This window comes from Macrotis lagotis, chromosome 8 (genome assembly GCF_037893015.1).
Source record: "Macrotis lagotis isolate mMagLag1 chromosome 8, bilby.v1.9.chrom.fasta, whole genome shotgun sequence".
Taxonomy (NCBI): Eukaryota; Metazoa; Chordata; class Mammalia; order Peramelemorphia; family Peramelidae; genus Macrotis; species Macrotis lagotis.
Genome location: NC_133665.1, coordinates 69,543,639 through 69,558,085, shown reverse-complemented (window position 1 = coordinate 69,558,085; position 14,447 = coordinate 69,543,639). Strand labels below are relative to the sequence as shown.

The 14,447-nt window shown below is 34.1% G+C and overlaps 1 protein-coding gene across 1 annotated transcript in view; it reads left to right on the top strand.

Moving 5' to 3' along the window:
- The window catches only part of BRD10 (bromodomain containing 10), an 83,789-nt gene that overhangs the window by 33,753 nt on the left and 35,589 nt on the right, over positions 1-14,447 (top strand). Inside the window, exons 3-4 of the mRNA XM_074199010.1 lie at positions 5,346-6,763; positions 13,264-13,343. Of these exons, the coding sequence (XP_074055111.1) occupies positions 5,346-6,763; positions 13,264-13,343 (1,498 nt within the window). The remainder of the gene's footprint in view (positions 1-5,345; positions 6,764-13,263; positions 13,344-14,447) is intronic.

Below are 14,447 nucleotides of genomic sequence, written 5' to 3'. Positions count from 1 at the left end.
TCAGGTGCTTTGCCACTTGAAAGGAGCCTAATGGCATTCAAACCCCTCTTCTTCAGTTGGAACTTCAGTTAGGAACTGATTGACTGCAACTTGAGATAAATGGACAAGGGCTTCTGCATTGATTGATGATGGTCTTTTAAGAACACCATGAAAGTGTTCAGGCCATCTCTCTAGGATCATGTCCCTATTATCAATCAGTGTGGATCCACTATATGTCTTTAGCCCATAAATAGCCTTCAGGGCATCATAAAAGCATAGTTGGGCTCCTAAAAGGCCAAAATTTGAAAATGAGTAGGGAGAGAAAAATTCAACTGTTCTTATTTCTCCTCTGGCATGTCTGAGGAACAGGGTGATGGAATAGGGGGTGAGAGATAGGCATGTGAGTATACTAATCAGCTAGGTTTGGATCTGGATTTGGTCTTGATCTATGCTTTTAGCTATAATGGCTTTTGCCTTTCCTTTGGAGTTAGACTACAAGTCAACAAAAGCATTTATTTTTTTTCTTAATCTGATTTTTAATTGTTCTTAATTCCAAAAATTCCAAAAAAAATCCCCCCACATTTCCTTACATAAAGCACAACCCAAAGACTATTTCTTATGAAATGGTGAATTTTCATTTCTTATTGCTGTCCTGGGCCCTTTTCTCCTTTACAATTTCATTGAATTTCATCAGTTCCCCTGGTTTTAATTGCCATCTATATACTGATGACTATCAAGTCTTCCTATCCTAACCCAAACTCTCTGGCCACCAGTCTTATATCTCCAGGTACCTTTCAAATATCTTGAATTGTATATTCAGTAAATATCTTAAATTTAAAGTCAAAATTACTTTCTTTCACCCCAAACTCTTCTTTGCTTCCTTCTCTATTGCTATAGAGGGTAAAAACACCATCCTTCTAGTCCCTCAGGCTTGAAAAACCTAGGTGTCATTGGATTCTTCACTATTTTTTACCCTCTATATTCAATCTTCTGTTAAAGCCTGTTCATTTCACCTCTGCAGCATCTTTTACATACTCCCCTTTCCTCTAAGGCTGCTACCACTTTGGTGTAGCCCTTCATCACCACACACTCAAACTATTGCACATCCTGCAGTTGGATCTGCCTGCCTCAAATCTCTTCTCCATTCTAGTCGATCCTCTATTCAGCCACTGAAACAGTTTTCCAAAGGCACAGGTCTAACCATTTTGCCTACCCACTCAATGGACTCCAGTGGCTTTTTGTGGCCTCCAGGAATAAATAAAAAAATGCTTTATTTGGCATTCCTGTCTTCTTATATCTTACTCTCCTTCATGTACTCTTTGATCCAGTAGTATTAGGCTCCTAGTTATTTCAGAAACAAGACATTGCTTCTCTCCACTTTAGACATTTTCTCTGACTTTTGCCTATGCCTGAAATACTCTGCCTCCTCTGCTCAACTGGTAATCTCCTGGCTTTCTTTAAGGCTCAATTAAAATCCTTTTTTTTGAAAGCCTTCCCTAACCCCTCTTAATTCTAGCACCTTCCTTCTGTTAATTAATTTCCATTTATGTAGATGGCACAGAGAATAGAAAACTAGCCCTGAAGTCGGGAGGACCCGAGTTCAAATGTGGCCTCAGACACTTGACATACATTAGCTATGTGGGGTTAAGTCACTTACCCTGATTGTCTCACATCCAGGGCCATTTCCAGCCATCCTGATTCATATGTGACCACTGGACCTAGATGACTCCAGAGGAGAAAGTGAGGCTGGTGACTCAGCACAGCACTCCCTCATTCAAATCCAATTTACATGATGTCTTGACCTTCTTCAGGAATTAAGAACAAACATCATTTATCTCATATAGTTTGCTGTGTGTGTGTGTGTGTGTGTGTGGTTTCCTCCCATTAGATTGTGAACTCCTTGAGGAAAAGGATGCTTTTTGCCTCTTTTTGTATTCCCAGCTCTAGTATGGTGTCTGATATATAAGTGCTTAATAAACATTGATTAATTGATTGGTTGAACTACATATTACTTTCAAAACTGTTGTACTTTTCTGTGTTAACCTTCTCATCTGCCATTTAAAAAAAGTTTCAGTGACTTTCCCTTTTTTTAAATCATATTGCTAACCCTCTCTTTGACATTCCCCCCCCCCCCATTAACTAAGAGAAGGGAGGAGGAAACTGTTATAAATAAGCATAGTCAAGCAAAACAAATCCAAATAATGCCTGTATCCAAAAATTTATCTCTCTGCATCTTGTACTTATGATTTTTCTGTCAGGAGGTAGGTAACATCTTCATCATATTTGGGTTTTTTTGGTTTTTCCAAGGCAATAGAATTAAGTGACTTGCCCAAGGTCACACAGCTAGGTAATTATTAAGATTCTGAGGCCAGATTTGACATTAGGTCCTCCCGACTCCAGGGTTAGTGCTCTATCTGTTGCACCATCCAGCTGGCCCATTTATCATATATCTTCATAGGATATGATTGTTTGCTAATTTGTCTTTTGTAGTTGTTTTTCTCCTGGTTCTACTCACCTCACGATTTTTTAAAATTCAATTTTATTTTATTTTCATTTCCAAATTCTCTACCTCCCCCCTTCCTCATACTTTTAGAAAGCAAGGAAATCATTATCTGTAACAAATATATCTAGTCATGCAAGATAAATTTTCCCATTAACCATGTTCCCTTACCCCATCCTACCCAAGAAAAAGTAAGAAATATGCTTCAATCTGTCCTCTGAATGTAGCATTTCTCTCTCTGAAGATGGAATTTTGTGAGGCAGTATATTGATCAGAATTATTATTAAGTCATTCAAAGTTGATTATTGCACAATTACATTCCATACCATTCATGTACCATAACTTGTTTAACCATTCCACAACTGGTGGACATCCTCTTGGTTTCCAGTTTTTTGCTACTATAAAAAAGAGCTCCTATAAATATTTTTATACAAGAGCCCTTTTTTCTTTCTTTCACCTTTTTGGACTATGGACCTACGATAAATGGGACAGCTAGGTGGCGCAGTGGATAGAACACTGGCTCTGGAGTCAGGAGGACCTGAATTCAAATATGACCTCAGATTTTTAATAATTATCTAGCTGTGTGACCTTGGGCAAGTCACTTAATCCTATTGCCTGGCCAAAAAAAAAAATTATGATGATGTTACCCACCTCCTGACAGAAAAATCATACTGACATTAACTTATTCCTGTAAATTTTAATCATTTCCTTATATAGTTTAGAAATGAGATCTTTTTAGAGAAACTTACTGCAAAAAAGTTTTCCACCAGTTTTCTATTTTCTTCTAATTTTAGTTGAATTAGTTTTATTTGTAAAAAATATTAGTTTTACATAATGAAAACTATTCATTGTACCTCTTTTGAGCCTCCCCATCTCTTTTTTAGAAATGAGCTTCTCACCTGTTCATAGATCTTACAGGTACTTTCTTCCATGCTCCATTAATTTACTTTTATCACCCTGTTATGTACCCATTTTGAGTTTATCTGGTATACAGAATAAGATATTGCTCTGTGTCTAGCTTATGAAGGGCTAGAATATGTGTCTGGTACATAGTAGGCACTTAAAAAATATTCATTGACTGACAATTTGACAGTTTTTTCCCACAATTTTTTCACTGATTCCCTTATATTCCTGACTTTTTTTTCCCCCACAGATAAGTTTTATTATATTTTCCCAGTTACTTAGATTTCTTTTTTGTATGAAGAGTGTTTTTTTGTTTTGTTTTTTAGGTTTTTGCAAGGCAAATGGTGTTAAGTGGCTTTCCCAAGGCCACACAGCTAGGTAATTATTAAGTGTCTGAGGCTGTATTTGAACTCAGCTACTCCTGACTCCAGGGCCGGTACTCTATCCACTGTGCCACCTAGCCACCCCAGAAGAGTGCTTTTTGTAATTGTGTTTATATAGTTGTTGTACATGTTAGTAGGCAATATGAGAAAATTGAAAATTTGAGAGATTGGGATGTTTAGTTAGAGACAATCTACTAGAGATAATGGGAAGTGTTGGGATCAGGAGTGTATGTAGATGGTTTTGGATTTGGCAAGGAGAGAAACTGAGTGAAATGAAGTAAAGAGAAAGAAGAACTTTTAGCAAATGACATTAATTTTCTTCTTTGAATTATGAAGTCTTCAACTGCAAAAATAGAGGGGAAAATATGTTTTGAGTGACTTGAGAGGAAGGATGGCAGAAGGAGGAGGATGGGAACTGAAAGGTAGTTCCTTCTTCTCCCTTGCAACCCCATCTCCCCAACTTGAGTCATATGAGAAGTTAAAAACTAGTAAGTAGAGTGGGGAATCAAATTCTAGTCTCCTCATTACAAATTCATTATTCTTTCTCCTTTACCAAACAATTTCATGGGATTTGCTGATTTTATTTGCTATTTAGTTTTTAAATAATTTTTATTTATTTAACAGAACAAGTTTTTTTTAATAACATGGTAAAAAAAGATGATTGCACGTGAAACTGCAATGTATTCTATAAAACTTGCTGTTCCTTTTAATTATATAGTAAAATTATCATGTAAATTTCTTTTCCTTTTTTTCTTACCTCCCCACCCCAGAGATAGTTACTGTTAGTCATAAATACACACACACACACACACACACACACACACACACACAAATAAAATTATTCTATTTTTTTTTCCTCTGGCTGCAGGTAGCATCTATCACATGTCCTTTGTAGTTACAATATTTGAAATGACTTATTTACCCAAATATGTTCTTAAAATTATTTATTTCTAATTTTTAAATAAGCAAAAGTTACAAACCCTAAGTATTCTCCATGTGGTCTAAACGTTGGCAGCAGTCATTTATCAACTGGATTTCCAAGTTTATCTTGAAACAATGTACTCAGTTAATGAATAGGGACTACAATAACTTAGCATAAAGAGTGTAATTAGAAATCCAAGTGGTGGATATAGTCCAAAATTGTAATTGTCCCATCTAATAAGGATACTTATCATTATACATTGGTTTTAACCATTAGATAGCAACCTATTAACCTTATCCAAAAGAATAGCACTTAATTGAGATATCTGATTCCTAGCCACATTTGTGGATGCTTAATAAATGTTTTTTAAATTGAATATTGAATTTATTTTTAATATTTGACCTAGCTAACTTTTATTAAACAATCATTTTCATGGTTTTAGTGAGGAAATAGATATAGGAGATAGTACTAGGGCATATTATCTAACAAATGGAGTTTCTGTGGTTATTAACTCTTTCAACTACTGTTTAATGTTTTGGGGGGTTCCCCCCCTTCAAAAAAGACATTAAGTTGCATTTATATTTAAAATTTTGCTTTTTGTGGCATTCTTTTGTTTTATTCAGAACTACTCATCTAATTTTAAAATTCTTTTCTTTAGGCTGCGAGATCAAGAACGAAAAGAAGCAGAAGAAGCTAGTCAAAAAGAAATAGAAGAATGGGAGAGAAGACTTCTGGCTCAGGCTGCTCCAACTTGCATGGAGACCATGTGGGAAATTCCAGCTATAGGGCATTTCCTTTGTTTAGCCCAACATATTCTAAACTTGCCTGAAATAGTCTTTTATGAGTTGGAACGTTGTCTTCTGATGCCTCAGTGTAATGCTTTCTTGTCAAAAATAATGACTTCTTTGTTAAGTCCTCCTCATCGCAGACCTACCTTACATAGGAGACCGACTCTGCCTTACAGAACTTGGGAGGCAGCACTGAGGCAGAAGGTACAGCAGTGGTACACTGTTGTTGGGCAGACTGAGAATCCTGATGGCTGTGCTGAGAAGCTTGGGTTATGCCCTCAATTTTTTAAAGTCCTTGGAGAAGTTAACCCTTTAGAGGACAAACCATTTCATGAACTCCCTTTTTACCAGAAAGTTTGGTTACTAAAGGGCCTCTGTGACTTTGTGTATGAAACACAAAAAGAAGTTCAAGATGCTGTACTGGGACAGCCTATTCATGAATGCAGGGAAGTGATCCTTGGCTATGATTACCTAGAGAATGCTTATGTACATTTCCCACAGTTTTGTGGGGCTGATGTACGCATTTACAAACAGAGACCCTTTCAGGCACCTGAATTTCCAGTTCCACCTATTAAAATACAAAGAGTACCTCGGATTAAACTTGAGAAGTTAAAGGGTGAATATGCTAGCAAAAGCAATGGAGAGCATAGGTGTGGTAGCAGAGAAGAATTACCCTCTGCTTCCAAAAGAGAACAGATCAGTATGGAAACTGTTTGTTGCCCAGCTAAAATTCATTTGGAAAATCATAGCATCTCCATGGAAAAGGAAATAAAAAATAACTGTGAAATTAAAATTCACAGACCCTCTGAAAGTAAAAATATGGGATGCTGTAAAGAAAATTTAGAGAAACCAAGTAGTCCAGGAGAAGTTACTGGCTTTGGGGAACCTCTCAGCCCTGGTGAAATTAGGGTTATAGAAAACAGGGAGAAATATGGTGAAGCTTCCAGGGTTAAAACTGAACCTAGTCCCTTAAAAGAGCATGCCCTTAAAACTTGCCAAGTACATGTAAATGGAAGTCACAGTGATAATCTAGACATGAACTGTCATAAAGTTACAAGAGATATCATATTAGAACATTCACTGCAAAATCATAAAAAACTTAAACTTAGTAAAATACGGGCAAAAAAGAAGAAAAAGAAAAAAAAGAAATTGAAAGATGTTTTAAATGAAAATTTACAGAGAAAACGTGAAGGTCTTCATTCTCTTACGTTCAAGTCTTACAAACCTGAGATCCAGAACAAGTTATTTATCATCAAAAAGAAAGCTAAACACAAGAAGCACAAATCTGGTAAGCTGGTGTACTGTTTTGAAAAAAATGCAAGAGTTGTACTTCCAAGATGTTATATCAGCTATTTTGGGAAGCTGTAAATCACAAAATGAAATTCACCATTGTATTATATGTTTTTAGGGTAGTCTTATGTATTAAAACTTTTTATATATGGAATTATATTTATTCTTCAACTAAACTTGCTGCATTTTAACTATACACACACACACACATTCAGAATAGATTATCTCATTCATTTTTAGTGATAAAGATCTATATCCAAATTAAACATTTAACTGAAATCTTTTATAAATTCCAATGTTCAGAAATTAGTTACTCTGTTTTAGATATTGTCAGGGGCTCCTTTTTTGCTTTGGTCTGTATTCAGTAGTCGAATTTACTGGTTAAGCTAGTTGTTAACAATTCACTTAAGTGTGCAAAAAACAGGACATTGGATGATTCCCAATCTAATTAGTTTTTACTACTCATAATCTCAGGTTTTATAGAAAAACGAAAGTGATATGCAAGATTAGAACTATCAGAAATAACTAAAATGAATTTTGGTGTACCTTTTTAAAACTATATTTTAGTTGTCTATTTCATTCCCATTCTGGCTTTATTAAGAATAATTAAAATTGGATCATATTTTGAAATAAATGGCTAGTCAGTAAATCTGGATAATCTGCTTCTGTTTCAGTGAGCTCAGTTCAAGTGCCTCATTGCAACATGGAAGTAACCATGAATTCATAAAAGCTTTACAAAAAAGTGCATGAATTCTGTCAGATTCTAACTATCTAATCACCAAGTCTCATAATTGAATTCTCTGTTACAATCTGTCAGAATTTATGCCTAAATTTAAAGAATTGATATCCCAATGAGATACTAAAACTGGATTTTGTTAAAATAGAAGATGTGTTCTCCATTTGCCAACTATTTCAAAATGTTACTAAATCTCAATTATCACAGCTTAACACAGAACAAGTTAATAGAATAGACAACCATGAAATCTATTGAAAAATCAAAAAAATTCATTTTAGCTTATAATTCTTTTTCTATCCATTTATGAAGCATTTATTACTTATGTACTGATGTTTGATATAATTTTAGGTACTGTACAGAGATAAACTTGGTTTCTAGCCTCTCATTCAAGGAATAAAATAAAAATGTTTAGTAAGGAATGATTAGTATGGTATATGTATATTATATGTATGTATATTATATATGTGTATATTATATATATGTATATTATATATATTTTAGAGTTAGGACAGGTTAGGACATCCATGGTAGTTCCATGTCCATCTTGATCAATATAAATAGAAACAATCTGTTAAATTTAATCAGTATTTAGTGAGTATATGGAAGTGGAGAATTTAAATAGTAGAGAAGGGGATTCAAAATAGAGTTTGGTTAGATGGGTAATAGCATGAACAAAGCAAGAATAAATGGATGCAGGAATGAGCATAGTGTTTCCAGAAGATATTGAAGAAATTAGCTTTAATAGAGCTAATTTAGACTTCTTAAAAGTTTTTCAGATAAGAGAAATTGGAATTTTAGGAGCATTTTAAATAATCAAAGATGCCCAAGAGAGTAGCATTCTAGATGACTGTTACTGCTTTGAAGAAGACTTGAATTTAGAACTTCACTGAAAGGATGAGGTGGGGTTATATCAGATATGTAAAAAAGATGTAAAGAATGTGTGAAAGGAATGGGTTGCTGTGGAGTGGGGGGATGATGGTAGAGGAACTGATATATATATATATATGTATATATACATATATATATATATACACATATATATATATATATATAAACTCGGGATTATGATCTTGAGTTCTTATGAAACAGGGCACCTGAGACAACATTTGAGAGCTCTAAAGAGGGAACCAACATGGTCAAGATGAAGTTCATAGGCTCATACACTTGGAGCTAGAAGAAAACTTAGAAGTCACTGGGGTCAACAGCTTTTTACCAGTGAGGAAATGGAGACCCAGAAAACTTAAATATTTGCCCAAGATTATACAACAGTAAGTGGCAAGCTGGGATTTGAACCCAGGTCCTCTGACTCCAAATCCTGTGCATAAACAAAGCAATTTTGATGGTGCCAGTGAGATATCTGAGGGATGCAGTTCTTTAATCTAGCAAAATAAATAGTCTAGACAACAGAGCAGTCTTTTGAAATAAAACAGTTAACAATAAGAACATTATATAGTAATGAGAGTTAAATTGAAAGAATAAACAAAAACTCAGCTGAATTCAATGTGTAAATAGGTTAAATCAGGGCTGTCCAACCTTTTAAAAGTTTGTAATGAAACAATAGATAATATATTTTGATTTGCCATTTTAATGAGAGCTCTGTGTAGCTCTGCTTCCTTTACTAAAACATTTGGTAAATCCACAGGGGGCTGCATGCAGCCCAGGCTGCATTTTGGACAGTTCCCGGTTAAATTACCTCAGAACATCTTAGTTGAATGTATTGAAGATGACAGTACTACCTGCTATAATTGAACAAATATTGAAAGTACCTTTTTAAATTTCCTGTTTAATTTAAAAGACAGAGTGGTCTAAAGTGTCTCAACGTGCCATATGAGACTAAGGTATATGGAGTTATCCAGAAGAGTGGTTTAATTTTAAGGGTTGTGGTTTACCCCCAAATATGCCCATACTATAATCTGATATTCTTTCATTTAGAGGGAGAGTTGGTGCATGACTTCTTATTTGCATTTGTTGTGTATCCAGTGCAGTCTCTGAGACTGAGATGCAACAGAGTATGAAATAATTCTCTGCCATTTGTGTTAATTTTGGCTTGATAGTTGATACCAATGAATATGGTAGATTTGCTCATGAGGTTGCTGAGAACAAGGCAACAAGAAAATAGAAATTTTGATAATGAGGGTAGAGGAGAAGAGGAGCATTAGAGTAAAGAACAAGGTGGGATCCTTTAGTAGGAATCTGTAGGACAGAATGAAGGTCAAAGGAGGGGAGAGAGGAGTCATTTTACTTCACAGTTTTGCTTAAAGCCATGTTTCTACTTGGACACACAAACACGCATACATACATACTCTGTGGTGATAGTTTTATCTCTATCACCTCTTAGCTGGGTGACACAATGAAGAGAGTGGTGGATGTGAATTTAATTTCTGCCTCAGACACTGACTTCATGACCCAGGTCATTTCACTTACCCACTCTTGCCTTAGTTTCCTTATCTTATTATCCTTCGGTTAATTATAGTAGGGTTATTGCCAAATTCTAGTGCACTTAGCACTAAACCTGGCAGATAGCATTATGTACAGAGAATCAATTTATACATTAGAGTATCATTTTCCATGTTCCAAAATTCTTGAGCAGCTTTAATTCTTCAGTTATGAGATATTGGGAGAATTCCAGTTTCCATATAGGCTCATCACTATGATTAGGCTTTTTGGAGGTTCTTGGCTGTTTGAATTATGGTAGAGTCTTTGGAATCTCATCTACTATAGCACTCTTGGCTTTAGTTTAAGGAGAAGGGGTAGGGTTTCTATTGCCCAGGGATATCCTGAAATTCACAATGATGTGATTTCCATACACATGGAGTTTAAACCTTACAATAGTAGTAAAGTTTTATAGAGTTCAGAATAGTTTCTGACTTAATAATTATTCTAAACTTAAACAAGGTATATTAGTCATTCAGCCTTTCTCAATATTAGTTTCTTTGTCTATAAAATTAGATAATTAAGCTAGATTATTTCTAAGATCCCTTCCAGCTCCAAATCTGTGACCCTGTGATTATTTTTAGCAATATAGGATGCTGATGATTTTAGGGAAGAGGAGTATGGGGAATCGTCAAAGATGGAAATATTACATAATACCACAGCGGGGCAGCATAGAATATGTTTGCAGTCATATATGCTCACCCTCTACCATCTCTAGTAAATTACATTTGGAATTTGTAATAGTTCATACATTGCACATGTAAGTCTTAGTTAAAAGGAAATACTTAACTTGGGGCTCTTGTGGTATAATTTCGTTGAAGTTTAAAACATAATGTAGAATATTGTAATATGATATTTGTATAAATTAAGGTTACATTTGTAAATCAATTGAAAGAGTAAAAAAAGGTAAAATTTTGTTTAGCTCAGTTTAGTATTATACATAATTTGTTGGTACCCCTTTTCAACCCAAGTTTGAATACTTGACTCAAGTCTTTTAAAATTCTTCATCAAATTCTGACCCCTATAAGATGCAACATTTACATTATTTTTCCAATCCATTACAACTGCCTTCACCTTCACCTTTTATAGTTCCCTAATTTTCTCCCTTCTATTTCACCGTTCATTCCATCTGTTACCAAGTGAATCTTCCAAAAGCTGAGCTCAATTTTTGCTATTCTCCTGCCCAAACCTTTAGTCATTCTTTTTTTTTTTTTTTTTTTTTTTTTTTTTTTTAGGTTTTTGCAAGGCAAACAGGGTTAAGTGGCTTGCCCAAGGCCACTAAGCTAGGTGTGTCTGCGACTGGATTTGAACCCAGGTACTACTGACTTCAGAGCCAGTGCTTTATCCACCACGCCACCTAACCACCCCCTTTAGTCATTCTTTATGAGCTATTGTCCAAGTTCCTCAGCATATTTCCTCCCCATATTAGAAAAATTTTTGTCAAGTAATGTGAAATTAATTTATAGAAGTTTCTATGAAAACATATTTGTAAAGTATTTTGCAAATCTTTAAAGTGCATAAATGATAGCCATTATGGTCCCAGTATAATTTTCTCAGTAATGTCTTCCATATTCTCTTATGTTTCAGCCAGACTGAGCTATTCTTTGATCTCTGTACACGTTCAATACTTGCCTGATTTCACAAATGGTATTCTTTCTCCCTACTTGCCAACACTGCTGCCTGCCCCTTTTTAAAAAAAAACCCAAAGATTGAAATCTTGCCTATATGAAAATAAGTTGGTATGCTATCTCTTTTATCAAACCTTTTTTGATGTCCCCAACATATCTCTTCCTCCTATGCAACACTGGCTCCTTTTTTATACCTCTCTTCATTGTGCTTACATGTACATGTACTTCTGCTAGATTTTAAATGATTAAAGGGTAGGAATTATGTCATGTTCATTTTATAACCATAGATAGTTCTTTATACATAATTGACTATTAATGTGAAATTGAATTAAATATCTGTGCTTGTATGGAAGCATTAAAAAGACTTGTGATTTTTTTCTCCCCCACTCCAAGAGAGAAAGAAAAGTTTATTATCTCTTGAAAGGGATGAGAGGGCATGTTTTCATTTTTTGCTATAAAACTGAAATTAGACATATTTTAAAGCATTTTTTTCTTTGTAAGGAGAGGCAGGATGATGTTTAGAAAGACTTCACTGTAATTTCTACCTCTGGCCCATACTAAATTTTTTAGGCTGGTTGTTTATTATCCCAATGTCCTGGGCAACACTCAAGACTACAAGTTATAAAGGAATTGGCCATCTGTATCAGAAGACACACTGACGAAGCCATAGATCCAGACCCTTAACAAAAAACAATATTTTAAGTTTCTGGAGGACAGGGACAATGTTTTTATATTGTCACTGCTATTACTGTCATGAAGCCTTGCACATAGTGTGTACACTCCATATATTTGTTGATTTCAAATTAATATACTGGAACACCATGTAGTGTTCCAAATTAAAAATGGAGTTTATGTTTGGAACATACTTAATATAATTTTTTTTTGTTAGCTTAAACTGCAAAGTTTAGATACTAGTTTTCGTATGTGAAGTAGTTTTCTTTAGTTTTGAGTTCTCATTGCACAACTAAGTACTAAAAAAAATATTTATTTTGGGGGGAGTTAGGTGGTGCAGTGGATAGAGCACTGGCTCTGGAGTCATGAGGATTTGGGTTCAAATTCAACCTCAAACACTTGATACTTCCTAGCTGTGTACCTTGGGCAAGTCACTTAACCCCCATTAGCAAAAAAACAAAAACAGAATAGAAATGAAATTATTTGCCTTCAAATAAATGCTGTATTGCCTTCTACCGTTAAGATGGATAATGTGATTAGATTTGTATAAATAGTAGTAGGAGAAAACTACTGTGGGAATTCATAAGATGCTAACCAGAGACTTAAATTCCAAAGAATAGATAGAGCTAGATAAGAAATTGCCTGCAGAAATTCAATATCACAGGTAAGTTAAATTTTTCTTTTATATTAACATTTTTAAGATGCGTGTATAACTTTTTCCCCAATTATCCTTAACAATGGCAAAGTACATTTTTTCCAAGTTTGTTATAGTAAAGTCTTAACATTACACAAAACATTTGAAGATAATAATTGTGTTCATTATAGAACATTGTTAATATATTTGTTCTACACAGATAGTGATAGTTTAATGACTTTCACCTAGTTTGATTTTGAAGCCTCATTTTCTTTTGATTTAACCACATCCATCGATGACTTATAATTTAATTCTGAAGGTTCTTTGTAAATTGGCTTTTATTAATTAAGTGTAATAAATATCATTATGAAGCTTTTCTCTTTTAATCTTGCAAGGGAAAAAATCCATATCTAAAAAAGCAATTACAAAGAAGAGGAAAGCTGTCACAAAGTCACCTACTGTACCAGAGTTTCAGGTAAATGTTATAACTTTGCTTCAAGCTTTCAAAATATATTTTTTCTTTTTACAGTTATATCTCATGAAGTTGGTGAACTCGAAATTGTAGCCTATGATTTTTAATGAGTCTCTAATTTAATAAACAAGTTGACTTTTTTCATCCCATTGTAGGCATGTTCAGATACTTCTGCTAACGTTTCAGATATTTTTATGTTTAATGTGTTTTTAAGTATCAATATTAAAAATCTTGCAATTTTTGTTTAGAATAATTTATCATGTGTAAATGCCTCCTGATGTAAGTACAAATAAAAGCAGATATGCATATGAAACATAATATTCAGCAATGAAGTTGTAATTCGGGCAGAATATATTTCACATTGTGCTACTGATATTATCTATTTGTGAACAGTGATAATGGTCTGCCAAAATGATTGGGACATATTTGAATATTTATAATTGTCTGAAGTGGAGCTTTTATAATTTATTAGTTAAACGACAGTAGCAGGATCAGCTAGTTGGCACCGTCCTGAAGCCATGTGTGACACACACACACACACACACACACACACACAATTACCCACACATTCATATACTATAAAAGATACTGGCATATTTTATTTTCCATTGTTACTCAGGTAGAATTTATTAAAGAGATTGCTAGGGTTTTTTTTAAAGAAATTCTTTTTAAGGAAATATCCTTGATTATATCTCATTCTGTATTAACAGTACTTACAGTTAAAAAGTCTTCTCACTACTCTTATTTGCTCACATTTCCACCTCTTTGGTATAAAATCTAAGCAAAAGACACTATTATGTTTTATCACCCATCATGCAGCCATGTCTATTCAACTCTCTTGCCTATAATTTAAATCCAAGTCACTATGATACCTAGTTACCTCTTTTAATAAATATTGGTTCTTTGTTTTCCCTAATCTAAACTTAATATTTAAGATAATGTTTTTCAAATTGGGTTGCTTTTAAAGCTTAAAAAAAGATTCATTATGTAAAACTTTGGGGAGGGATATATACATATATAATGTGTATGTGTTTATATACATATATCTAAACAAATTATATTTTTGATGTGGGCAATATAATTTTAACTTGAAAATAAATTGACCAG